The sequence below is a fragment of the Littorina saxatilis genome, linkage group LG3 (assembly GCF_037325665.1).
Source record: "Littorina saxatilis isolate snail1 linkage group LG3, US_GU_Lsax_2.0, whole genome shotgun sequence".
Taxonomy (NCBI): Eukaryota; Metazoa; Mollusca; class Gastropoda; order Littorinimorpha; family Littorinidae; genus Littorina; species Littorina saxatilis.
In genome coordinates this window covers 69,804,736-69,832,543 of record NC_090247.1, presented here as the reverse complement: position 1 = coordinate 69,832,543, position 27,808 = coordinate 69,804,736, and the positions used below count along the sequence as shown (strand labels likewise).

The following is a 27,808-nucleotide window of genomic DNA, read 5'->3' as shown; positions in this document are numbered from 1 at the left end:
TATGTGTGTGTGTGTGTATGTCGCTCTCCATGTGTGACTCTCTCTGTCTGTCGGTGTGTGCGTCTCTCTCTCTCTCTCTCTCTCTCTCTCTCTCTCTCTCTCTCTCTCTCTCTCTCTCTCTCTCTCTCTATCTCTCTCTCTCGTGCGGGCTTTACATTTGGATATTCTCCATGTCATAAAATATTAAAATTAGCGATATTCGGTAATTATTTCGAGTGTTTCAAATGTCTCACCTTTGACCCCTTTCATTGATTCAACAGAACCGAGACACGGAGGAATTCTGGGATGACCAAGACAACCAATGGCTTTTACGTCAGAGTTACGACAAAAGCGGATAACTTGCGTCACCGGCATGTTCGCGCGTACAGCACAGATTTTGTTTTCATGGTGAATGTTGAGTGAGGTTGGAGCGTATAACTGTTCAGGAAGTGTTAAATATCAACACAAGCCCATTACCACAAATTCTGCATTGCTTGCTCCTACCCAAGGACATCGTCCAGAGTAAGATTAACATTACAAATCAAGGACTCGAGGGAATTAGATAAGCCTCAAAGCTTCATTTATAAAACCTCACAAAGCCGTGAGCGAAATCAAGACAAGCGAATTCGGATCTCTACAATCAACATCACAACACGAACAACGATAGGGGTCTGGAACGAATCTCACAATTCGAATGAATTTAGGACTGAAAGATAAAACCTCAAAATAGCCGTGAGCAACAACAAGACCCTTAGACAAGAAAAATCGGACAAAACCGTGAGTAAAAACCCGACAAAGCCGGGAGCGAAAACAGGACCCTTAGACAAGAAAAATTGGACAAAGCCGTGAGCGAAAACCTGACAAAACCAGAGTGAAAACCCGACAAGACCGGGAGCGAAAACAGGACTCCAAGACAAGAAAAACGAAAAAATCCGTGAGCGAAAACAGAACCCTAAGACAAGAAAAAACGAAAAAATCCGGAAGCGAAAACAGGACTCCAAGACAAGAAAAACGAAAAAATCCGGGAGCGAAAACAGAACCCTAAGACAAGAAAAACGAAACATCCGGGAGCGAAAACAGGACCATAAGAAAATATATATCTGACAAATCAGTGAGCGCGAACAGGGCAGTACACCAAGGTAACCATGGGCAGGCGAAAGTCAGCCATCTCCCTGTTCAGCCTGTCCAGTCAGGTCCACCAAAGCAAGTGTCAAAGCAAGTGTTGCTTCGGTGGCACCCGAAAGATCAGCGGGTTCAACGAGTACCCTACGGGCTTCTTCAAGAAGAGCCCGAAGGAGCCCAAGAGCACCCTCCTGACCGGACAACAGCGGCTATCGATCATCCGGACCTGGCGCAAGATAGCCAGCGACATCGGACCACTCGGGATCAGTGCGATGAACAAGATGCTGGAACTGGACTGCGATGCTAAAATGCTCTTTGACTTTAGTCACAAGAACGACCAAGACATGCAGCATGATCGGCGGTTCCGACAGCACGCCTTTTGGTTGATTCAGGTAAGGGGGGGAGAGGAGGGGGAAGGGGGGGGGGGGTGCGAGAGAGGATTGAAAAATGAAAGAATATATGTGTGGTGTGGGTGGGAGTGTGCGAGTCTGTGTGTGTGTGAATGTTTGTGTGTGGGAACGTGTGTGTGTAGGTGGGTTTGTGTGTGGGGGGAGGGGAGGGGAGGGGGATCCAACCTGCTATTTGACTGTCATCAATCCAACCAGGAGATGCAACTCCACCGAAAGTTCTGTAGGCACTCTGTTTTGCATTAATCAGGTTGAACACAACTATCCACACCCATTGAACACTCACACACACACACACACACACACACACACACCATCACACGCACAAATACTCACACAACCAATCAGAGGGAGGGAGAGATGTGGCGTGGGGGGAGGGGGGTAGGTCTTGATCTGTGTGTGGAAAAACTTACGCATTTGTTTTGATTTTTATTCTCCGTTAAAGTAATGATGATGTGCTACAGGCAGTGAACGCAGTGTTGGAAAACCTGGATCGGCTTGACGAGACAGTCGCCTACATGTTTAAACAGATCGGCGAGAAACACGCAGGCATTCCAAAATTCCACATCAGCTATTTCGGGGTTTGTGCTTTTGATGGTCAGATTCTTTCAACTGACGTTAAAGTTGTGGTCTCTTGTTGGATATGTTGTTGTTGTTGTTGTTGTTGTTGTTGTTGTTGTTGTTGTTGTTATTTTGTGTGTGTGGTTTGTTTTGCTGAATTAGTTCCGTTTTTGAAACCTATTGTATTTCCACCTTTGGAAACAAATGAAAAATGAACAAAAGATTGCCACTCCCCACAGAAAGCAGGCGGGCTGTAGGTTATTGGTATTGACTAGGTAGCGGCAGTAACGCTAGTCCCATGCGGGAAAGCGAGATCTGTGCTGAAAATAACACGTTTTCAATTTCCGACAGCTTTCAATATATGGCATATTATTGAAAATGGAAACTACAGAAATGAAGTTGGATTCTTTGTCTTTTACCCCATGCCATTTGTTTGCAAAATGTGCTTGGATTGAATGCGTGTGCGTGAATCACAAATACTCTCTCCGGATTTTCGGACAGCCGTGACGCGACCGCCATTACTACTTGCTCTTCAACTTTTTGTGGTGTTTCCCTTTCGGCGTTGTATTTTCTAAAAACAGTTTCATTCAACGATCGGAAACCAGTGTCGACTGCTAAAGAAAGAGTCCCTTTTCTTTCTAGGGGGGGTATTTTTTAGATTAAATCGATGGTGGATTTTAGACATGGACAATAAAAAATTGCCCAACTTTAACCTTTCGTAACTTAAAAACAACTCAAACGATCGTAGTCGTAAAAGATGCGCTAGAAAGTCCGATTTCTTGTGAATCCTCCAAATATGGAAGTTTCCGTTTAAGATTCATGCGCGCGAAGCGCGAGCCAATCAAAACCGAGGACCTGCAAAACCGGTAAAATCCGTTGCGTTGATCGCGAGTCATGGCGGAGTATTCAAGCGAAGCGATGGTGACGCACGCTTCGAGACAATTTGTGGAAGAAATCAAACCCATCCTTGGTAAGTGTTGATGTTTTTCTGTTCATTTAGTGTTTAGAAGTTGATCTGTCGAACCATTCTGCTGAATTTAGCGTTTTGAGTGCGTAGTTTTCATTTTGATGATAGTAGTTTGTGCTGGGTCATTTTGTATTGGGTGTTGAAATGGGGGTACTCGATAAACGACCTAAGTTATTTTTTGCCTTTCGCCGTACATGTGATATATTTGTTTCAAACTAATCTTGAATTATTACTCCGATGGTTTTTGTTTCTCAGTTGTTGTTTTCTTGAGGATTAAATTAGGATTAAAAGGAATAATTGTTCCTTTGCTGAAACCGGAAGTGCAAGACTAGGCATAGCAACGAGTAGCGTAGCTTACACTGACCCTTGCGCATCTCCATTCCTTCTTCCTTTCCCCCCCAGTTAATCAGAGTTTATGGTCCATCACCTCCTTCCACCCCTCCCTCTCCTCACATTGAGTTTCTCTGCCTCCTTGACAGTGAGGTTGAAGTCATAGGACTCCCTCTCTCTCTCTTGGTCGCGCGCGTGTGTGTGCGTGTGTTAGTCAGTGTGTGTGTGTGTGTGTGCGATGGTGTGTGTGTGTTTGTGCGTGTGTACGTGCGTGTGTGTGCGTGCGTGTCATGGATATGGGTGTATGTACGTCTCTCTCTCTCTCTCTCTCTCTCTCTCTCTCTCTCAGTCTCTCTCTCGCGCTCGCTCGCTCCCTCTCTCAGACTACACTGCTTTTGAGAACTGCTCAATGAGTAGATCTCGGGTTGAGAACTGCTCAATGAGTAGATCTCGGGTTTTAAAATAACAATGCTCGGACTGTGTCGTCTGAAAACTGCTCAGTTGAGAACTGCACAATGAGTAGATCTCGGGTTTTAAAATAACAACTCTCTCTCTCTCTCTCTCATCTCTCTCTCTAAAAAATGTCAGTGAATCTTGAATCTCTCCCACAAATCAAACATCTGAAAGCATAAGCTCTAAGCATAACACCCGCCCACCCCTGCCGGTAATTTCGTCACGGGTGACGAATCTACCGCGTGACGAACTTACTGGTAGCCTTCATGGTTTCAGTACAAAATTATTATGAACATAGTATTACATTTTTGTTTTGTTTGTGTGTGTTACAGATGATGCTCACTTCCAGCAAATGAAGTCTGCTTTCACAGCAACTGGAAGAGGTCAACCACCCAAACTTCAGCTGGTACCACTGACCAACAAGCTATTGTTGCAGCTGGTACCACTGACCAACAAGCTATTGTTGCAGCTGGATCTGCTTCGGTTGGAAACAGGGAGGGATTGGAGTGACCTGGTTTCATTTCTCCCCAAAGTGTTCGACGTGAACTTGCTGCAAGGACTTGAAATCAAGGCAGAAATTGAGGGAACAGTGAAAGAAGCAACAAAGCTGGGGAATAAGACTGGATTAGAACTAGAAGCATTTTTGGATGTCGACGCAGGGCGTTGCATCATGGGCCGGAATGTTGGGGTTCATTTGCTGAAACATAGGATCACAAGAAACCACCTGCTGAATCCGGACCTTCTGGAAGACCTTGACCGTCCATCAGAACTTGTGAATGGCATGGTGCTCGATCTGATATCGTTCCACAAAAAGGAGAACCTATCGCTGACTTCTGCCAGATTCCTGCATCGGTTGTTTTTGGACACAACATTGTGCTTGCACCATTTTCTTCTTCTGGCAGAACATTCACAGTCGAATCTCCAGCAAACCTGCCTGCCATGTACACCTGTTTCAAGCAGTACTTGACTGACAACTTTGTTTGACTGACTTTGAAGAAGGGGTATATATGCATTTGACTGTCACTTCTCATCCGACTGTGCACTTTGCAAGAATTTAGTTTTCTCCAGAGAACTGTGAACAATGTTAATAAATTTATCCCACATACGTGAGAGAGATACCCGTGAGATAAAAATCGTTCAAATCACACGTGTGTATATCATGTAAATGAGGTCAACCGGAAGGTCAAGCTCTGTAAATTAGTACAGGGCCGGACTACCGGGGGGGTTATGGGGGTTGCGCAACCCCCCCCCCCTAGCCTAAACATGTACCTTACTTATTTAATTTTTTTTTTATTATTGCTTATTTTATGCCGTTTCATGCAAGGAGCGACCATTTTCCTATCTCAGAATATGACCTACCCATCAGCTTCAGGGGGCTTTGCCCCCTGACCCCCACAACGAGGGGGGAGGGGGGGTTCTAGGGTTTCCGGACCCCCCCCCCCCCAGCCAAAAAATAAAAATATTGAATGAGGCATGCATTTCTTTATTTTACATTGAGTTTCAATTTTTGGGGTATTAATCAGTGACAAAATCTGCTGCCTGAAACTGGTAATGATCATCCTCAGAATGCACCAGATTGCACCATTTTGCATCCTTTTTTTCAAAATTTTCCGGGGGGGGCATGCCCCCGGACCCCCCTAGCAAGCTAGGCGCTTTGCGCCGTCGGCTCGGCGCTTCGCGCCTTCACACCCATATCTTCACAATATACTTTTGAAAAAAACCACCCATAAAATGAGCTGATCCGCCCCTGCCGCCAGGGGGGACATCCCCCTGGGCCACCACTGGCAACCCCCCCCCCCCCTCCTCTTCGCCTAGTCCGGCCCTGTAGTAGTACATGGGATCAACCGGAAGGTCAAGCTAATCCTATGGAGGAAGGATATGCTTTGCTGTTGTTGTTCCTTTTGGTTTCTTTTATCCTGTGGCCACTGCTTTTCTTTTTATCTGGTATATTTTGAAGTGATGGGTTTGATTTCTTCCACAAATTGTCTCGAAGCGTGGGTCACCATCGCTTCGCTTGAATGCTCCGCCATGACTCGCGATCAATGCAACGGATTTTACCGGTTTTGCAGGTACTCGGTTTTGACTGTTCGAATATTAAACTTAACAGTGTTAACAAAGGCGAACTACTTTGTCCTAGTTTGAGAGTGTGTGTCATGGCGGAGGAATGAATGTCAAATTGAGTAAAGTGGTTTGAAGTTCTAAAGCGGGTTGATCCAAAGGCAATATCGCTGTCGGTGACTTTTAGTTAGATCTGGCACAGAAGTATATAATGTAGGATAAACAGAATACTACATGGCTTGTTGTGTCGTACCAGATTTACACTCGTTGCTTTTTCAAATAGTAAACAGCTCGCTTTCGCAGTTCACTATTTAAACAAGAAGGGCAAAGCCCATACGACTCACATCCTTGACCTTTACATGACCTTGACCTTCAGGGTCAAGGTCAAATAACTAAACCTAGCAATGACATCATACACTAAGAACTGCTTTACACATTTTTCCTACCAAAATACATGTGACCTTGACCCAAGGTCAAGGTCATCCAAGGTCATGCAACACAAAGCTGTTAATTCAAGACATAGGAAGTACAAATGTGTCTCTTGATGAAAGCATAACATGTGCACCACATAATTTTTAAGTTTGAAACAGTTATCTTCCATAGTTCAGGGTCAAGGTCACTTCAAAATATGTATACAATCCAACTTTAAAGGACCCTTGCGACCTTGACCTTGAAGCAAGGTCAACCAAACTGGTGTCCAAAGATAGGGCTTACATTGCCCTGTATAGCATACATAGCTAAGGTTGCCATTCTCGATAACTTCAGAAGAAAATGTGAAAAATGGTTGTTTTTAAGACAACAATTACGGCCCCTGTGACCTTGAACTTGAAGTGAGGTCAAGTTGCCGCACATGTTTTTTGAGATCTTGTAACCATACACCATAAGGCCGCATCAGGTGTTGATAGACTTAATAGTGTCCAAGAAATATCCAACGTTAAAGTTTTCCGGACGGACGCCGGGACGGACGGGCGGACGACTCGGGTGAGTACATAGACTCACTTTTGCTTCGCATGTGAGTCAAAAAACAACTCGTGTAAATCTGGTACGACACAGCAAGCCATGTAGTATTCTCTATATCTTACTTCAATCAATCAATCAATATGAGGCTTATATCGCGCATATTCCGTGGGTACAGTTCTAAGCGCAGGGATTTATATATATTTTTTTTTATGCAATTTATATCGCGCACATATTCAAGGCGCAGGGATAACAGTGACATTTTTATCTATGCCTATACAATTTTGCCAGGAAAGACCCTTTTGTCAATCGTGGGATCTTTAACGTGCACACCCCAATGCAGTGTACTTGATTGAACACATATTTGTGAAGATAACATTGTAATCAATCTACACACCAAAAATCATGGCTGTATTTTCAGTAGTTTCTGAAATATTTCAATCTGAAATGTGCTATCCCCCTCTGGGGGGGGTTTGTCCACTCTTGGGGGATTATTTTCAACATTACACTGAATTTTACTGATGTCTGTAAAGATTACACTGTAATCTATCTACACGCCAAAATTTTTCGTTGTATCTTAAATAGTTTCTTAATTATTGGCCTTGAAGTGCGAAAAACTGTAATTTTCCTGTTTTTCCGCTTGACAAATTGAGGTTTTTGACATTTTTGAGGCTCTTATACTCCAAAAGCATTGAACTAAGCTGTCTGAAAAAAAATAGGCATGTTCTACACACATTTGTTTGGGATATGTGAAAGTTTCAGACAGCTGCTATACATATTGTGTGAATTGTGATGACCCAAAGTTGCCCTCCCGTGCAATTTTGCGATGGTTTTAATTGTGTTTTTCGTGAAGTTTGCATGCTTGCTGACAGAAGCCATATGAGATTAGAGGGCTAGAACTATGTGTTTTTTCTATTCTTGGTTGCTGATAACAGATCCTGAAAAGTTGAAAGGGCTGAGGATAACTATGTGGTACCCACATGCTGCTGAAGTTGCCCTATTTTACAGTTTTAAGCAGAGTCGCGACAGCGTATGTACTAAAATATCAAAATCTCAGGAACTAATAAAGGTATCCACTTACTTTTTTGTGTGTTTTGCTTGTACTTTATTTTTCTTTCAAGACATCACAAAACATTCACTCTCACTTTAAAACCAAGTTTTGACTGCCGCTACCTATATTGACCAAGTGGAAGAAAGCCCCGACCTCACTTATCAGCATGGGCACATTTATGGTGGTTGTGGTGGTTATGGTGGATGACGACGACGACGACGATGATGATGATGATGATGATGATGACGACGACGATGATTATGACGATGATGATGATGATGACGACAACGACAACGATGACGACGACAACGACGATGGTACCTTAGATCTGTGTCTGTGCCCAGCTCCTCCCCGACGTGTGGGACTACGTGTGGGAGGAGCACCTGAAGGAGCGCTACAGCCAGCACATGCAGACGTCGTGGGACCGCATCTTCCAGTACATCGTGGACCGCCTGGCCGAGGGCTACTACCTGCGGGCCCCCTACGAGCCCACCGCCGGTCCCAGCTCTGACTCCACCTTCCCCTCCAGTTCCGCCTACTCGGTCTCGGTCTCGGGGAGAACGATTTCGCCCACATCGACATCGACCATGGTTAGCTTCATATCCACGCAGAAGAAAGACAGCACGGCGTCTCTCAAGAGCAAGTAAGGCAATGTCCAGTGTATTGACCACAGGCCCTGATAAAAAGATGTAGGTGAGAAACAAAATGGTTACAAAATGGGAAGTAAAACATTGAGGTTTGAAAGCTTTCATTGTGCTATGTACAACATTGAGAGAAGCCCACCATAACTAAAACGAAAGAAATCAGAAAGACTAATGCATGTAGAGGTACCCCATAAGACAACTTGCGTCTGACTAAGTAAGAGGTACGACATAAGACAACTTCCATCTAAGTGAATAAGAGGTACGACATACAAAAAACATCCGTCTAATTAAGTAAGAGATACGACATAAGACAACTTCCGTCTAATTAAGTAAGAGGTACGACATAAGACAACTTCCGTCTAATTATGAAAGAGGTACGACATAAGACAACTTCCGTCTAACTTAGTAAGAGGTAAACCATAAGACAACTTGCGTCTAACTAAGTAAGAGGTACAACATAAGACAACTTCCGTCTAATTAAGTAAGACGTACGACATAAGACAACTTCCGTCTTACTATGTAAGAGGTACGACATAAGACAACTTGCGTCTTACTAAGTAAGAGGTACGACATAAGACAACTTGCGTCTAACTAAGTAAGAGGTAGGCCTACAACATAAGACAACTTCCGTCGAAATGAGTAAGAGGTACGACATAAGACAACTTCCGTCTAAGTGAGTAAGAGGTACGACATAAGACAACTTCCGTCTAACTAAGTAAAAGGTACAACATAAGACAACTTGCGTCTTCGTCTAAGTGAGAGGAACAACATAAGACAACTTCTGTCTAACTAAGTAAGAGGTACAACATAAGTCAACTTGCAACTAACTTAGTAAGAGGTACGACATAAGATAGCTTCCGTCTAACTAAGTAAGGAGTACGACATAAGACAATTTATGTCTAATTAAGTAAGAGGTACGACATAAGACAACTTCCGTCTAAGTGAGTAAGAGGTACGACATAAGACAACTTTCGTCTAACTAAGTACAGCCATGGGACGGGCGCAGTGGTCTCGTGGATAAGACGCCGGCCTCCCAAGCGGAAGGTCGTGGGTTCGAATCCTGGTGTGTTAAGGGTGGAGATTTTTCCATTCTTCCAGGTCAAAGTTTGAGCAGACCTGCTAGCGCCTTATCCCCCGTCGTGTGAACACGCAAGCACAGGACCAAGTGCGCACGGAAAAGATCCTTTAATCCATGTAAGAGTTCGGTGGGTTATAGTCAAGTCAAGTCAAGTCAAGTATTTTATTGTTTTGGGCCCAGAGGGCTTTGAAACAAAGATATAACTTTAACAAAAAAAGGTAACAAATCAGACAGTTAATATATGTATACAAATTGAGCGGACAAATACAACAATGCTATACAACCAAAATAAATTGGCAATATACACTTCCATACATACAAACAAAAGGAAAAGGAAAATAGGTTTAACAAAATCAGGTAAGAAATCAGACAGATAATATGTATACATTAAGCGGACAACGATAATATACAGCCGAAATAAATTGGCAATACCATTATGCCATGCATTTTTTGTAAAAACACAAAACAAAACAAAAGCATGTATTACATACATATACATACCAATAAAGAAACTATTTTTTGTTTGTTTGTTTGCTTAACGCCCAGCCGACCACGAAGGGCCATATCAGGGCGGTGCTGCTTTGACATATAACGTGCGCCACACACAAGACAGAAGTCGCAGCACAGGCTTCATGTCTCACCCAGTCACATTATTCTGACACCAGACCAACCAGTCCTAGCACTAACCCCATAATGCCAGACGCCAGGCGGAGCAGCCACTAGATTGCCAATTTTAAAGTCTTAGGTATGACCCGGCCGGGGTTCGAACCCACGACCTCCCGATCACGGGGCAGATGCCTTACCACTAGGCGGGGATATAGCTCAGTTGGTAGCGCGCTGGATTTGTATTCAGTTGGCCGCTGTCAGCGTGAGTTCGATCCCAGGTTCGGCGGAAATTTATTTCACAGAGTCAACTTTGTGTGCAGACTCTCTTCGGTGTCCGAACCTCCCCCCGTGTACACTACATTGGGTGTGCACGTTAAAGATCCCACGATTGACAAAAGGGTCTTTCCTGGCAAAATTGCTTAGGCACAGTTAATAATTGTCTACCTATACCCGTGTGACTTGGAATAATAGGCCGTGAAAGGTAAATATGCGCCGAAATGGCTGCAATCTACTGGCCGTATAAAATTTCATCTCACACGGCATCACTGCAGAGCGCCTAGAACTGTACCCACGGAATATGCGCGATATAAGACTCATTGATTGATTGATTGATTGATAGGCCACCGTGCCGGTTATAAAGAAACTAGATGTAACGCTAACATACTAAAATCATAACATGGGCTACAAATCTTGCTAGCTTCATTAGTTTTATCTTAGATTTACAATTCATTAACTGTTCATATTTTAAACAGTTTGGGTGAGATCGGTAATAAGGACTAATTAATTTTCTTCTTTCAGACACTATGCTTTCGTCGGTACAAATGAACACATTTATAGTGAAACTCATCACCTAATTCATTTTTATCGCACATATCACACAATCTTTCATTTCAAGGAGCCTTAAAAGATCTGTGCTGATGTATTGGCAACTTATGATTGTTTGTTCTAAATTTTGCTAATTTAACTTGGAATTTCCTAAGCAACCAAAGCAAATACCTTTACAGACGAAAATCCTTTTTGTATATTCTGCAATTAAAACACAAGCTGTTGGCATTTACGTCAGTGTTCCATTCCTGCAGGAATTGATCTCTTAGCCTTTGTTTTACGTTTTTAAAACCTGAGACGGCAAGACTCTGAGTTGTCCATAAATATGATAGACCCAACTTATTTAACATAGTATTGACATGCGACAACCAGGGCAATTTAACGTTTTGTACATGGTACAACCTCAAATGTAGTTTTAACATTAAACAAGACATCTTATTCGCACCATCGTTCATTTCTTTCATCAGTTTATGCCAATAAACCAGTAACTGACATTGTAACGACCAAGCTCTCCGTAAACCATACAAGTGGGTGTAGTTTTATATACAGCAAGAAGCATTTTTAAAAATCTCAATTGAAACCTTGACAATATGTCTAATGAATCATATCCCTACACCTCACAACCATACAGCAAAATTGGATGTACACACTTCTCAAAAAGATCCAATTGCACATCAATTGGTAAATTTAGTTTTCTACATTTTCGAATTAACGAGAACATTGCACGGTTACCAATCAAACATTGACGTTTCATGGCATTATGGAATTTGTTATTATGATTAAAGAGTACACCTAAGTACACATAGTCCCAAACTACTTGGACAGGTACTCCATTCAAGACAAAATTTGGGATACTCCGTATTTTCCCCCGCGAAAAAACAACTATTTTTGTCTTTTCAATATTTATGCTCAGTCCCCAGTTTTTACAATAACGATCTAGTCCATCCAGGGCTTTTTGCATTTCTCCAGGTGTTTCGGCGAGTGTAGCAGTATCATCAGCATATATTAACAGGAACAAATACATATAGTCATTAATGCGTTCAACATCTATTTCTTGGGCTCTTTTCAGGGGCAACTCTAGGCTGACATCATATTCAACCAAAAACTGCTTCAGGTCGTTTAAAAATAGTGAGAAAAGAATCGGTGATAAATTTTCGCCCTGAAGAAGCCCGATGTTTGAGGTGAACGCCTCGGAGAATACACTATTCACCTTCACGCACAATTTTGCCTTATCATACATGTCCTTAATTACATTCAATACCTTACCAATAATATTCCGTTGCATCAGCTTCTGCCACAGGAGACTGCGTTGCACAGAATCAAAAGCCTTACGCAGATCAATGAAAGCACAATATAACTTTTTCTTTTGTCGTAAAAATATATCAATGAGGCAATGTAGTGCAAAAATGTGGTCTACAGTAGAGTGGCCTTTTCGGAATCCAGCTTGTACGTTGCCGATCACAGAATTGTTATCCAGAAATGCATGCAATCTTTTATTTATTACACTTGTAAAAAGTTTTCCAAAACAACTTAGTACACTGATTCCTCTATAATTATCAGGGTCGGCTGTTGAGCCTTTACCTTTAAAGATTGGGCTTATATACCCCACTGTCCAAGCTTTAAATAGGCATTTTCCCAGAATGCAATATCAAGTTAAATAAACGTGTTACAATAGTTAATAGTTTTGGTGAGGAATATTTCAAAAACTCGTTTATAATACCATCGTATCCGCAAGCTTTGTTATTCTTTAAATTGTTTACATATATCATCACCTCCTCCTTTGTAATATCAACATTCAATTGTTCATTCATAAGGTCTATGTCATCAAGCACATCATCTTGCACATCAATCAAGTCGTGGTCAGATACATTACTAAGTTTTTCAAAATGTTTTACAAATACTTCACGGGATATATCATGCATCGCTTGTTTCTTCTGCTGGTCACATCCACTTATCAATTTCCAATAACTGCTGGGGTCAGAAGACTTCATTGTTCGAATTTTCTTATGTAGCTGCTTTAAATAACTATTATAACTTTTACTCAGTGTTCCCTTATAATCCTTGAATGCTTGGACCTTATCTTGTATAATCTCTCTGTTATTTGGTTGGGCTTTATATTTTCTCTTTATTTTTCTATATTTCCTTCTTGTCTGTTTACATTCTTTATCAAACCAAATTTTCTTAACTCCACTATGTGCATCGTTACTGCTACATGTATTTTTTTTCCTTCTGCTTATTCTTTCAAAGCATGTTCAATTTATTGGCAGCTTCGGATAGAATTCCTTCTATTGGTTTCATTACATTATCGATCTGGTCCTGAGTTACATCCTCTACGCTACCAATGAGGGAAACTAATATCCCTTCCACTGATAATACTTTATTATCATCAATTTTATCTACAAAATTCTGATTTGCTCCTACTTTCCATATTGGTTTCAACACACTGCTAGTGTTATAATTGCTTTCAGTTTCATTCTCAACGTGTTCATTGTCCATTAGGATATCTGACAGGGCAAAAAATATAGGAAAATGGACATCAGATAAACATTCATTATAGTCACATACTTGACATTTTGAAAATGACGGAAAAACATTAGGCGAAGCTAGTACATAATCTACCAAACTCACATTATTACAAGTTACTCGACCCAATCTTGCGTCCTCTCCCATTCTGCCGTTCACTGCTAATAATCGTTGACTAATACAAAAGTAAAAAAAACTGCGTCCAAAATTGTTCATAACATGGTCCATAGAGCACCTCTCTTTTATAATTCCAAACATGTCCATCATCTGCACTGTTGATACTTCATCAGTTAATTCATTGATAATAGCTCAGTCTTCCAAATAGTCTCTTGCATATCCACTTCTAGCATTAAAATCTCCAATCATGACAACCTTTTCTGCATTCAAATATGACAGTGTTTCTTCTAACTCTTGGTAAGCACTGGGTCTGACATAGGGTGAGCCTTCTGGTGGCATATATACCACACACAACAATAACCTTTCAATCATCTGCTGACCTACATGTTCAGACAGCTCAATAAAAATACCATCTTGAAATACTGGGAAGTTCACAAACCTGTATTTACTGTTGGCACTTTCTTCAATTCTTGTTTTTAATTTAATGTCTTCTACAATCTTAATGTGTTTACAGAACTCGTCCCTGATATAAACTGCAACCCCACCCGACTTTCGTTTACATATCAATCTGTTTTTCTTAAAACAAGTAAAACCTTCAACTTCACAGAAATCAAAATCATCTAGCTTGGTTTCAGACAGGCATATAATATCGTTACACAAAAACAGCTCGTTGAATTCTGGATATTTCAGTTTTGACAACAATCCACCAACATTTAACGATACGAAACGCATACGTTCTTTTTGACACACTGGCTCACTCACCCTTTCTGAGTTGTTACTCTCAGATTCGCTCTCATCCTCCTTCTCATTCTCACTCACATTCCCATTCTCAATCTCAATCTCATTCTCCCGCTCAGACAAGGCGTTCTCTCTCTCTCTCTCTCTCTCTCTCTCTCTCTCTCTCTCTCTCTCTCTCACTCTCTCTCTCTCTCTCTCTCTCTCTCTCTCTCTCTCTCTCTCACTCGCTCCATTCGTAATACCAACTTCAGTTACGTTGTCACTGCCACACACACCAGCAACACGTTTCCTGCCAAGGTCAAGAACTGAATCCACATGTCTCGCTGCACGCACACAGTTCGTAATGCCTGCACTCACTGCAACACTTCTCCTCTCTACAGGCGACGACAGAGATACGGAACGTTCATTTCATTGTTACCGAAATCACCACGAGTATGTTTTTCGATAGTTCTAGCACGCGTCGTGTTTTCCTGTTTCCCTTCGCCAACTCCATACGACACATTCGCCCCGCATGCTATTAGCCAATCCGCGCTTGGTTCACCTGATCTGAGGGCGCTGACCAATCAGGACCATTGTTGTCATGTGTAGCTGCTGACAATCAGCCATGTGTAGCACCATAGACCAAATAGCCTGGACCGCCAACTCGTCACGTGACCCTTCGAGGTTACGACGCTCGACTTTCACAGGGGCGCTTAGCGTCCGGTTTGAAAGACAGTGAAAAGAAAGCACGCTCCAGTTATTTGTGACAATGGGAGGTGACAATGAACTGGATTTTCCAAAACTCCAAACTAAACTCATCGAAAAACATGTTCCCTATGCACTTTAGCTGAGTTTATTTTAGCATTTTCAGAACTTACCTCGGCAACTTCGCCCATGTTTACAATCGACACCGGATATGACATCCCCCTGATTTCTGAAAGGCCAAGAAGAGCGGGGTAGTAGTTGCGCTGAGAAGGATAGCACGCTTTTCTGTACCTCTCTTCGTTCCTAAATGCGAGAGGCGCTACCTCGTAATAGAGAGAAAGAGCGGAGAGAGAGCGGTCCAGGATAAATGGTCTATGGTAGCACACAGCAACTCGTCTGGTACATCACGTCTACCTTTCAGCGACAGCCCCGGGCGATCCTAGGATTCTTCAGGAAGAAAATCCTCGAGACCCAATTCAGCCATATCAACACTGTCGAATCCAATCCTGAAGAGATCGTCGGGTGATTCGATGACGGTCAGCCTCTCGTCGTTGTTTCGTACACCGGGGGGTCTTTTGCTAACACATAGCAGGCTCCCCTCCACCGTCCACACACTGTGTCGCCCGGCCTTCTTGATGAGATTTAGTAGTTTGGAGCGCAGGGGGGTTATGTCCTCATTTACGTAAACACGAAAATACCAAGCATGCATCCCCCAAAAGCGGCGTATGGCTGCCTAAATGGCGGGGTAAAAACGGTCATACGCGTAAAAACCCACTCGTGCAAAACAACACGAGTGTACGTGGGAGTTTCAGCCGCGCCCATGAACGCCGAAGAAGAAGAAGAAGAAGAAAGGCCAGCCATGGAGAGTGTGACAGGTCTGTTTGGGACTGGTTGTCACCCACTTTGGGTTCTCTGTGACATACACTGCAGGTGCGGTTGATAACGTTCAGATCTAGATATCAGTCTGCTCGCTCATCTGTGACGAAGCTGTAGATCTAGTTACAGGCCGACACGCTTCTTCCGAGATGCTTCTCTACGTTATCGTGTGAAGGCCTTGACAGGGTAACGCCATCTTAGAAAGGCAGGATGACGTCACACAGAACTTTAACCCTGCACCTGCTGACCGCAGTATATCCTTCAAAAGCCTCCAAGGTAGGCTTTCAGGTGCAAGTTAAGCCTCCTGATAGGCTACAGCGCGGGTTTTGTCACCTTGTGACGTCACTATTTTAAAAAATTTTAGGCTTTCAAAACGGTGCTAAGAAAGGCTGTTTTTCTGACAGGAAAGGCTCCAGGAAGCCCAAGGTCGAGGAATGGGGGGATAACGTGCTAAGAAAGGTCGGTTTTCTGACAGGAAAGGAAGCCCAAGGTCGAGGAATGGGGGGATAACGTGCTAAGAAAGGTCGGTTCTCTGACAGGAAAGGCTCTATATCAGTGAAGTCCAAGGTCGCGGGAATGGGAGAGAATGTGCTAAGAAAGGTCGGTTCTCTGACAGGAAAGGCTCTATATGAAGTCCAAGGTTGCGGGAATGGGAGAGAATGTGCTAAGAAAGGTCGGTTCTCTGACAGGAAAGGCTCTATATGAAGTCCAAGGTTGCGGGAATGGGGGAGAATGTGCTAAGAAAGGTCGGTTCTCTGACAGGAAAGGCTCTATATGAAGTCCAAGGTCGCGGGAATGGGAGAGAATGTGCTAAGAAAGGTCGGTTCTCTGACAGGAAAGGCTCTATATGAAGTCCAAGGTCGCGGGAATGGGGGAGAATGTGCTAAGAAAGGTCGGTTCTCTGACAGTGACAGGAAAGGCTCTATATGAAGTCCAAGGTCGCGGAAATGGGGGAGAATCTGCTAAGAAAGGTCGATTGTCTGACAGGAAAGGCTCTAAGAGCAAGTCCGCGGGAATGTCCTTTGGCGTGGCGCCCCTGAGTCAGATGTCGTCCGTGCAGACGTTCGACCTTGACCAGGACATCGGGTCGACCGACATGGTGAGCCCCGGTCAGGTCGATGTATTTCTGTTTGTCATGCTGGTTTATTTCAACAAGTTGTTCTTCTTAAATAATTTGTTATGACTATTGTTTTGTTCAAGTTTAAAAAAGTTTTTAATAAAGTTTAAATTTTGTCGTTATCGAGAAAGCAAGCTTCTTTTTGAACTTGATTTTCCGATATCCTACTTTTCTGTTTTTTTTTTTTATGGCATTCCGTGTTTTACAACCATATGGCTACCACGATTTCTGAGTGCCAGCGCGGCAGTAGGATCTTAGCAACCATGGCACACACAAAAAACGCAAAGACTTTCAGTCATTTTGGTATACACTGCGCATTTCCAGGAGATGCTTTTTGAGATAATGTAATAATCTGTACCCTTAAAGCCTATTTAAACATTCCTCTGAGTGTATGCATACATTGATGCATGTTTGTATGCATTTGGGTATGTTTGTATTTTGTGTATGAGTGTGTGTGTGTGTGTGTGTGTGTGTTTGTGTGTGTGTGTGTGTGTGTGTGTACGTGCATGCGTGTGTGAGTGCGTGCGTGCGTGTATGCACGCACGCACGAGCGTCTCGGTTTACGAGTTTCGGCTAGCGAGGTGTAGTAGTCTCAACGATGACTGATCCCAGATTGTCAGTGTCGATCTTTTAGCTCTAGGTCGACCTAAATGTTGACTGAATGTTTTGATATCGCTTGACGCGACTTGTAATTTTTGGCTCACGTAAGTGTAGCCTATGCGATGCTAACTTTTGTCTGTCTGTGCGTGCGTGCGTGCGTGCGTGCGTGCGTGCGTGCGTGCGTGCGTGCGTATGTAATAATGTATGTATGTCTGTGGTAGAAACTTTAACATTTGACTGAACACCGAAATACTAATTCAAGCAACAGCATCAAAGTAATGAAGCAATGATCAACATTTCGTCGGCACGTATGTAGTTAAAGTGTGTATCCAAAGTGTGTATGCTCGCTGGGTTTTTTTTTTTTTGGGGGGGGGGGGGGGGGTAAAAACAGCTGACTGGTTTGTGTCGTGTGTGGTATGTAGACTAGGTCAGGGGTCAAGGTTAGATCAGATCGCGTGAAGGATTGTGGTATAGATACAGTTATCACCGAGCTGCAGTTCGCCGATTCGAAAAAGACGATTTCACATTGCTCGGTTTCGTAGCTCCAGAAAAATAGATAAAGAAGATACCAAAGGATATTTCCTACAGGTTAATCTGCACAGCGTGTTTCCAGTGTCTGCGCGAGGAAGCGCTGTCGAAAGCGCAGTGTCGATCTGGCCATCTGGCAGTCGTGTCCCGTAAGTAGGCTACAGACAGACAGATCTAGATCTAGTGTCACCTATGCTTACTGTGTGTGTGTATGTGTGACCATAGATATCCCTTGACACACATCTATGGTGTGACGGAGTGATTGAGTTTGTGTTACCGTTTGTCGATTTCTTACGGGAGCCTTGAAGGCTTCGCCTCTTGTATCTGTTTTGTTTAGCATAAGATAGGGCCCAGGATTTTGTCTATGTCTGACTGGAGGGTTTTAGCATTATTACAGTCACATTCATTGTGTAGTTGTATGATTTCATTCCTAGGAAGAGTGACCTAATGGTAGTGGTGTCTACACTTGTAAGTCTAACCATTGATGACAAATTTGAATTCATTGAATAACCTAGGCACTCGCTGTGGCGTGAAAGATTCACAGCCTGTACCATTTACTTGCATTACACCAAGATACTGAGACCAAGGGTAGGGCGGATGGTGACGAGAGAGGTAAAGGGAAGGGGAATGTTTACGGTGCCGTGTCCCGAGCTGTGAGCAGTACCCGCCAAGCTCAGGCACCGTCGCGGCTGATACGCCTCAGTTGTATACCGAACACTGCCCCCTTATTCAAGGAAACTGCACTATGCTGTTCTGGACATCTGTCCTCGCCGACAAAGCAGACTGTTACGAAGAGGTGTCAGGGACACCGACCCTAGCGTCTAAGGCAAAGCCAAATGCTCATCTCAAAACTAAAGAGTTACCCAGCGTTCAGATTTGTGTGTCCTGGAGGAGATAAGTGCAAAAAAAAACAACAGCACACACTTTTGTTAATTTGTAATTGCCTGTAACAGTTGTATGAGCGGGAAATAGCTCAGTCGGTAGCGGCGCTGGCTTCAAAACCAGTTGTCGCTAGTGGCGTGGGTTCGATCCCCAAGTTCGGTGAGGGATTTATTTCCCAGAGTCAACTTTGTGCAGACTCTCCTCAGTGGCCGAGCACCCCCGTGTGCACACATGCCCACGATAAAGAACCCGAGTTCACAGCGACAGTCTCAGGGCTTGGAAACAATGATTAGCCTACACTCATGCCCGCGATAAAGAACCCAAGTTCACAGCGACAGTCTCAGGGTTTGGAAACAATGATTACACTCATGCCCGCGATAAAGAACCCAAGTTTACAGCGACAGTCTCAGGGCTTGGAAACATGAATACACACATGCCCGCGATAAAAAACCCAAGTTCACAGCGACAGTCTCAGGGCTTGCAAACAATGAATACACACATGCCCACGATAAAGAACCCAAGTTCACAGCGAAAGTCTCAGGGCTTGCAAACAATGAATACACACATGCCCGCGATAAAAACCCAAGTTCACAGCGACAGTCTCAGGGTTTGGAAACATGCATGAATACACACATGCCCGCGATAAAGAACCCAAGTTCACAGCGACAGTCTCAGGGCTTGGAAACATGCATGAATACACACATGCCCGCGATAAAGAACCCAAGTTCACAGCGACAGTCTCAGGGCTTGGAAACATGAATACACACATGCCCGCGATAAAGAACCCAAGTTCACAGCGACAGTCTCAGGGCTTGGAAACATGAATACACACATGCCCGCGATAAAGAACCCAAGTTCACAGCGACAGTCTCAGGGCTTGGAAACAGTGAATACACACATGCCCGCGATAAAGAACCCAAGTTCACAGCAACAGTCTCAGGGCTTGGAAACAGTGAATACACACATGCCCGCGATAAAGAACCCAAGTTCACAGCGACAGTCTCAGGGCTTGGAAACAGTGAATACACGCATGTAGAAAAATATAAACAATGGGTAGCGCCGTACTGTATGGCAGCTCGCTTTCCACAGTGAGAAAGCAGCCTGAATTTCCATGAGGGTGACCTGACAAGACTATATATATATGAAATCTTATTATCTCATTATCCTATGTCTAATTGCTCACGTTACCTTTGCTTGCAGGTGAACGTGGAGCTCTTGCAGAAGGAAGGGGGAGAGAACGTGGAAGAGCTGGATGAAGGGGATCAGGAGAGGTTGTCTGCCTTGCCGGAAAGGGGCATGAATCCTTGCCTGGCCATGCCAGAAACTGTCACCGTTACGCTCACACAAACCCCTGCTGCAGGTAAGACTGGTTGGAATACTGTCACCGTCACGCTCACACAAACCCCTGCTGCAGGTAAGACTGGTTGGAATACTGTCACCGTCACGCTCACACAAAACCCTGATGCAGGTAAGACTGGTTGGAATACCGTCGCTTTCATAGTATTGCTGTATTTTGCGTTTGGCTTTGCAATATTTCTAATTGATGGGTTTTTTCAGACATTTCGATGACTGACTGATAAAAGTGTTATTTTCCAATCAGCAGAACTTGACATAGAATTCCTGTTTCAGATGGGCACCATATCATATCGCGCATATTGATATTTTTCATTGAGAAGAACTTAACCTAGTTTTCCTCTGTTTCAGACGGACACCATATGTCGCGCATGGAGACGCACTTATCAGACGGCACGACACAGGTCAGCACGACCCTCACGCCAGAGACGGCACAACTTCTCTCAAAGCTCCACCCCGCCATCTTCCCTGCCGATAGTCTCATGCAGGTAGGTACCCAGGAACCTGTCTTCCCCGAGAGTGGTGTATGGCTGCCCAAATGGCACGGTAAAAACGGTCATTCACGTAAAAACCCACAAGAAACAGGAGTTAAGTTGAAGAAGAAGGAGAGGAACCCACCTATGAGGACCATCCAAGGGACCCACCAACAGTGGTTGTTACAGACAGGTGGTCGCTATGGAAAGGTGAATGAGCGCTTCTGGGGTGATAACGCGAGACAACTCCTGTGATCTTACCGCGAGGTGGCGCCAGTTACCAGCCGAAAGAAAGAAGAGGCATAACCTCACGGTCACCAGAACCGACCATTGTCTGTTTACCGTATAAAATGCACGACTTACACACGAACTGTTACCAAACCAATATGCTATTTGGGACCAATGCAAGTTTTTTTTCCTTTCTCGTGTGATCTTGCCGCGAGGTGGAGCCAGTTACCAGCCGAAAGAAAGAGGGGGCATAACCTCACCAGAACCGCCCATTACATAGGAGAAAAACTCGTCTTGGATCCTTGGCAGTGGTCATTGTTGGCAGGTGGTTACTTTGGAGAGGTGGTCGCAAGGGCATGTTCCACTGTAATATAGGGCTTTGGTAGGTTATGGCATCCTGAACTCAGGTCAAAATGAGTTCGGCTCATTCTCTCCCTGACAGGATGCCTTGACTTTCCTTGTCTGGCAAGGAAACAGATAATTTTTTTTACATATTTAGAGCTATTTGTAATGTATTATTGATATAAGCAGATTCGCGATCGTCGATAATGATTTTTCATGGTGTTGTGTAATTTTTAGATTACAAAGGAATTGATTTGTAAGACAGTTTCAAGGGAGCTATTTTTTCGCGGCTGTATTTACTGTACAAACAACTCTAAATATGGCAAAAGTGTCACGTGATAATCAACCGTTTGGTTTCGGCGTTCCCTAAAGCAGACAATTTTTTCTGTAGTGATGCAACCATATATTACGGTCTCCTTTCGGCAGCAGTCCCAAAAGTTCGACTTGTTTTGACCTTAGAACGATGTCTTTATCATAACTGTGAAGTACAGAACGGAGATCACTGTCGAAGTCAGCCAATTTGCAATCATTTTCGTCTCGCGAACACTGATCTCAAATTTAGATCAGTGCTGGCGAAAAACATATGGGAGATAACTCTGTATTCCTAGTTTTGATAGATTCGCGTAGGACTGTCGCGTCCGGTCAGGGAGAGAATGAGCCGAACTCATTTTGACCTGAGTTCAGGATGAGGTTATGGGTCAAAATCTCAAGTTAGATCTCATGGATTATTTTTGTTTTACATCTGTTCAGCTGAATTCAAAAGAATGTGGGTGCAGTGAATGTTGTTTACACTGAATCAGAGCTGTGATGGTAGTAATTAAGTTTTGATTTGGGACTTGTGTGAATGCATCATGGTTTTCTTCAAAGACACATCATGAACTTTCCTTTCTAATATTGAATCTCTTCAAGGCGGGCGGGAGCCTATAGGTAAAGCCTACCAGGGGTATGAGAGCCAAAACAACCTCCAGAGACAGGCAACCAACAACAGCCGCTGTTTCAAAGCTCCTCCCTCAAAGACAGATCAATACAGGAACTCGTTCTTTGTAAAGACAGTGATCGAGTGGAACAATTTGAGCGAAGCCACCGTCACCTTGACCACGCCCAGCGCCTTCTCATCAGCGTTAGGGGGGCAGAAACCAGTGTGAGAGCCTCAGTAGTTTTTATCCAGTTTTTAACATTGTAACATAGCATTTTTAACTGTGCTTGGAAAGCCTACATTCTAGGGCAAACGGACTAAAACCGCAAGTACAGCAGCAAGAAGACCAGCTGGAGTTGTACACTATATCCACCTTGTGTACAATGAACTTTTAAGACTATTTTGGATGCGCACACCCAAAAACGTCACGTTGATAGTCGTCGTCGGCTTCTGTGGCGCACCCGCCAACCACCAACCCAGGCGGGTTATCCAGATCCAGATCCAGACGTCAGCCCTCTGGTGGTTTACGGGTGGAGATATTTTCCATCTCCCAGGTCAGCTTGTTTACAGACCTGCTAGCACCTTATCCTCCTTCGTGTGAACACAACAGCACAAAACCAAGCATGTACAAAAAAGATCCTGTAATCCTCGTCAGAATTCAGAGGGTTATAGAAACACGAAAACACTTGTTTTACTACACAGAAGTTCTGAGCTGTTTGCGAGGATTGAGCTGTGTTAGTTTATACAAATACTGATGCTATTTTGTCCTTATGTCAGCTGGGAAGCTCACCGTCCAGTGACGACCTGGCCGGGACAGCATCAGACCTGGACTCAGGGGTGGACGCCCACGCTTCAGCAGACAGCAGCGACAGTGCAGCAGCCATCGTCATGGCAACAGGGGAGGGGCTGGGGGACGCATCATCAGAGGTGTTGCACGTCGTCAGTCCTGACCAGTTACTGCAGGTGTCAACTGGGGAGGAGCAGGCTGTACCTGTGCAGGTGTGTGAGATACATGGCATGTCGTTATACTCGGGTGGTGTGCACTGAAGGAACCAAGCGCTGGGTCGGGTAGGCTGAAATCTCAAGGAAATCTTGATTTCAACAAATCTGACCCACTGCTTGGATCCCATCCAGTTTTGCATTTTCTTGTACACACCTTTCTTGGGGTGTTTTCCCCTATGGGAGGGGAGCTAACCACTGCTGTGAACAAACAGAAATGTATGGTTAAGAAGTTAAGGGCCTTTGCTTTCACCCCCTTGTTTTTTGTGTGTGTGTTTTTTGTGTGTGTGTTTTTTGTGTGCGTGTGTACCTTGTATACAAGGGGTTCGTGTAATCAATACTATGACAAGGGAAACAAACGTTGGATTATTGCCTCTTGATTTAGCAGCCGTATGATTGCCTCCCCTGGAAATAATGTTCTAGTTTTTGTTCTAATTTTCATACTTTGTATTACATGTATGATTTTTTTATTGATAAAAAAAATTAAAAAATCTACCAGCAGAGAAGGTGTTAAAAAAAAATGAAATGCAGAAGGGTGTTAAGGTGTGACATGACTGTCTCTGTGTCCAGATGGCCGTGGCTGTGGCAGGTGAGGACAGTGTGATGGTGTCCGCCGGCATGGACGATGACGCAGAGAAGGCAGGGGAGAGTGTGCTGGTCAGTGACACCGACATGTTCACCATATCCATGACAGGTCGGTCACTGTGTGTATGCTTGTGTGTGTGTGTGTGTGTGTGTGTGTGTGTGTGTGTGTTTGTGTGTGAGATTCAGAGAAGCCTGGGGAAAGTGTGTTCGTTTGTGTCACCGACATGATCACCGATATTTTGCTTGTTTGTGTTGGAGCTTATCTTGTCCCAGGGAGAGGAGAGTGACACAGTGTGCAAGAGTTGTGCTTCAGGTACATTGTGTTACTTAGTCCTCTCCTTTCCCTCTCTGGCACACACAGACGGAGGCACACACACACACACACACAAACACACACACACACACACACATACAGATCTATTTGATTATTGCATTGGGTAGATTAATTGGTGCCAGTTGAAGTCAACCTTTCAAATTGCTATTGGAGTGGAGGTTTCTTGTCTTGTGCTCTTAATGACTTGGACATTTAAAGTCGCTAGTTGTCACCATTTGTTTCAATAGTTGCTCTTGATGACTTGGACATTTAAAGTCGCTAGTTGTCACCATTTGTTTCAATAGTTGCTCTTGATGACTTGGACATTTAAAGTCGCTAGTTGTCACCATTTGTTTCAATAGTTGCTCTTAATGACTTGGACATTTAAAGTCGCTAGTTGTCACCATTTGTTTCAATAGTTGCTCTTAATGACTTGGACATTTAAAGTCGCTAGTTGTCACCATTTGTTTCAATAGTTGCTCTTAATGACTTGGACATTTAAAGTCGCTAGTTGTCACCATTTGTTTCAATAGTTGCTCTTAATGACTTGGACATTTAAAGTCGCTAGTTGTCACCATTTGTTTCAATAGTTGCTCTTAATGACTTGGACATTTAAAGTCGCTAGTTGTCACCATTTGTTTCAATAGTTGCTCTTGATGACTTGGACATTTAAAGTCGCTAGTTGTCACCATTTGTTTCAATAGTTGCTCTTAATGACTTGGACATTTAAAGTCGCTAGTTGTCACCATTTGTTTCAATAGTTGCTTTTGATGACTTGGACATTTAAAGTCGCTAGCTGTCACCATTTGTTTCAATAGTTGCTCTTAATGACTTGGACATTTAAAGTCGCTAGTTGTCACCATTTGTTTCAATAGTTGCTCTTAATGACTTGGACATTTAAAGTCGCTAGTTGTCACCATTTGTTTCAATAGTTGCTCTTAATGACTTGGACATTTAAAGTCGCTAGTTGTCACCATTTGTTTCAATAGTTGCTCTTGATGACTTGGACATTAAAGTCGCTAGTTGTCACCATTTGTTTCAATAGTTGCTCTTGATGACTTGGACATTTAAAGTCGCTAGTTGTCACCATTTGTTTCAATAGTTGCTCTTGATGACTTGGACATTTAATGTCGCTAGTTGTCATCATTTGTTTCAATAGTTGCTCTTGATGACTTGGTCGACATTTAAAGTCGCTAGTTGTCACCATTTGTTTCAATAGTTGCTCTTAATGACTTGGACATTTAAAGTCGCTAGTTGTCACCATTTGTTTCAATAGTTGCTTTTGATGACTTGGACATTTAAAGTCGCTAGCTGTCACCATTTGTTTCAATAGTTGCTCTTAATGACTTGGACATTTAAAGTCGCTAGTTGTCACCATTTGTTTCAATAGTTGCTCTTAATGACTTGGACATTTAAAGTCGCTAGTTGTCACCATTTGTTTCAATAGTTGCTCTTAATGACTTGGACATTTAAAGTCGCTAGTTGTCACCATTTGTTTCAATAGTTGCTCTTAATGACTTGGACATTAAAGTCGCTAGTTGTCACCATTTGTTTCAATAGTTGCTCTTGATGACTTGGACATTTAAAGTCGCTAGTTGTCACCATTTGTTTCAATAGTTGCTCTTGATGACTTGGACATTTAAAGTCGCTAGTTGTCACCATTTGTTTCAATAGTTGCTCTTGATGACTTGGACATTTAAAGTCGCTAGTTGTCACCATTTGTTTCAATAGTTGCTCTTGATGACTTGGACATTTAAAGTCGCTTGTTGTCATCATTTGTTTCAATAGTTGCACTGAATGACTTGGACATTTAAAGTCGCTAGTTGTCACCATTTGTTTCAATAGTTGCACTGAATGACTTGGACATTTAAAGTCGCTAGTTGTCACCATTTGTTTCAATAGTTGCTCTTGATGACTTGGACATTTAAAGTCGCTAGTTGTCACCATTTGTTTCAATAGTTGCTCTTGATGACTTGGACATTTAAAGTCGCTAGTTGTCACCATTTGTTTCAATAGTTGCTCTTAATGACTTGGACATTTAAAGTCGCTAGTTGTCACCATTTGTTTCAATAGTTGCACTGAAGAATCTGACAAAATAACTGATCATGTTGCAAACATTTGGAAGGTAATTAGCAGTATATCTGTTTAATGTGACAGGTAGAGCGAATCATGCAATTGACTTTTACCTTCAATTTTATTTTTATTTTTTTGTTTGGTTGCCTGTGTGCAGATGACAACCCGTCAGCCCCGGTGCCAGAGACATTTGACGCACAGTGATATTCCCCTGTGTTGTGAACAGCTAGTGACTCGGTCTCAACAAAAATCAACCAAAGAAAAATCTTCTTGCATGTTGTGAACATTTGGCAGAGAAGCTACTTGTGTTGTGAACACTTGGCAGAGAAGCTGCTTGTGTTGTGAATACTCCGCAAATAAGCTCCTTGAGTTGTGAACAGTGTCGCATTCTCAACAGAAATCAAACAAAGCACAGTCTTCTTCTTTCATGCTGTGAACACTTGGCAGATAAGCTACTTGTGTTGTGAACACTTGGCAGATAAGCTACTTGTGTTGTGAACACTTGGCAGATAAGCTACTTGCGTTATGAATTCCCAGTCGTCAACAGAGAAATGTTGCTGCCATAATGATGTTCCTGTCTGTGATTCTCCATGACATCACTGTCATTTATGCCAGTGGAAGTTTTGTCAACTTGTTCAAAGCTGACCAACTGAATTGGATGTTATGTCAGCCCACACCCAGTCTATGGCGCTAGACATGGCCACAGGGGGGCAGAACTCCGTGAACATCTTTCAGGCAGCTGCCAAGACCCATCTGGTGAAAATGTGGACTCTGTCCGTGCCAACAGACTACAAATCTCCCCAATCTCTCTGCATGACCAACAAATCTGAATGGAGAAAAAAAACCTTCATCGTGTGATGGTTAAGAAGTGTCAAGGGAATTTGAGTTCAGTGTCACTTTTTTAATTTTGTGTCCCAGATGTACAACAGCGCTGAAAATCCAACAAATGGTGTACTCGCCTTTGGCTAGTGATTCTGAAACTTTACTAGCCAGAGAGCAAACTTTACTAGCCAAACCAACAATAATGTTTCAGCAAATTTACTCACATTTGGCGAGTAGATGAACATCTCTACTCGCCAGTCACATGTTTCTACTCGCCATGGCGAGTAAAATACTCGCCGCTTTCAGGCCGGTATAGTTCAGCTATTTATTATCTCTGTTTGTCTTGGTTCCTAATCTGTTGATCCTTCCAGGGCAAGTTAAAATGGAATGTCGGCGCATGAGGACACATGTTCGGTTTGGATGTTTACCCCCAAACTACAGTTTTTGAGGAAGTTTTAAGCAGCTGATATTCAGCTAAATGTATTGCAAAATCTTAACCTTTATATAAATCTTCCTATAGTGACACCAAACTGAGAAGTAATTTGTCAGTACACTCTGTGGGTAAAGATGCTGTTCAAATAAACTGAGTCAAGAACTTGAA

At 43.2% G+C, this 27,808-nt stretch overlaps 1 protein-coding gene and 1 long non-coding RNA gene across 2 annotated transcripts; both read left to right on the top strand.

Moving 5' to 3' along the window:
• The first annotated feature begins 344 nt into the window (after positions 1–344).
• On the top strand, positions 345–27,808 carry LOC138963117 (uncharacterized). The gene is made up of 9 exons (XM_070335141.1): positions 345–1,493; positions 1,973–2,089; positions 8,230–8,528; positions 16,964–17,075; positions 20,304–20,571; positions 20,808–20,944; positions 23,193–23,414; positions 23,985–24,108; positions 26,543–27,808. Exons 1-9 carry the CDS (start codon positions 1,125–1,127, stop codon positions 26,587–26,589), a joined length of 1,695 nt encoding a protein of 564 aa, XP_070191242.1. The 5' UTR covers positions 345–1,124; the 3' UTR covers positions 26,590–27,808.
• LOC138963116 (uncharacterized) lies at positions 2,954–7,914 on the top strand. Its single transcript, XR_011454717.1, has 2 exons — positions 2,954–3,039; positions 4,152–7,914. It is a non-coding gene; the product is annotated as an uncharacterized lncRNA (long non-coding RNA).

Excerpts from the sequence above, each read along its gene's own strand:
- LOC138963117 (XM_070335141.1), top strand. The coding sequence starts at position 1,125 with ATGGGCAGGCGAAAGTCAGCCATCTCCCTGTTCAGCCTGTCCAGTCAG. Across the intron at positions 1,494-1,972 it reads ACGCCTTTTGGTTGATTCAG|GCAGTGAACGCAGTGTTGGA; the intron begins GTAAGGGGGGGA and ends GATGTGCTACAG. Across the intron at positions 20,945-23,192 it reads CTGCCGATAGTCTCATGCAG|CTGGGAAGCTCACCGTCCAG; the intron begins GTAGGTACCCAG and ends TCCTTATGTCAG.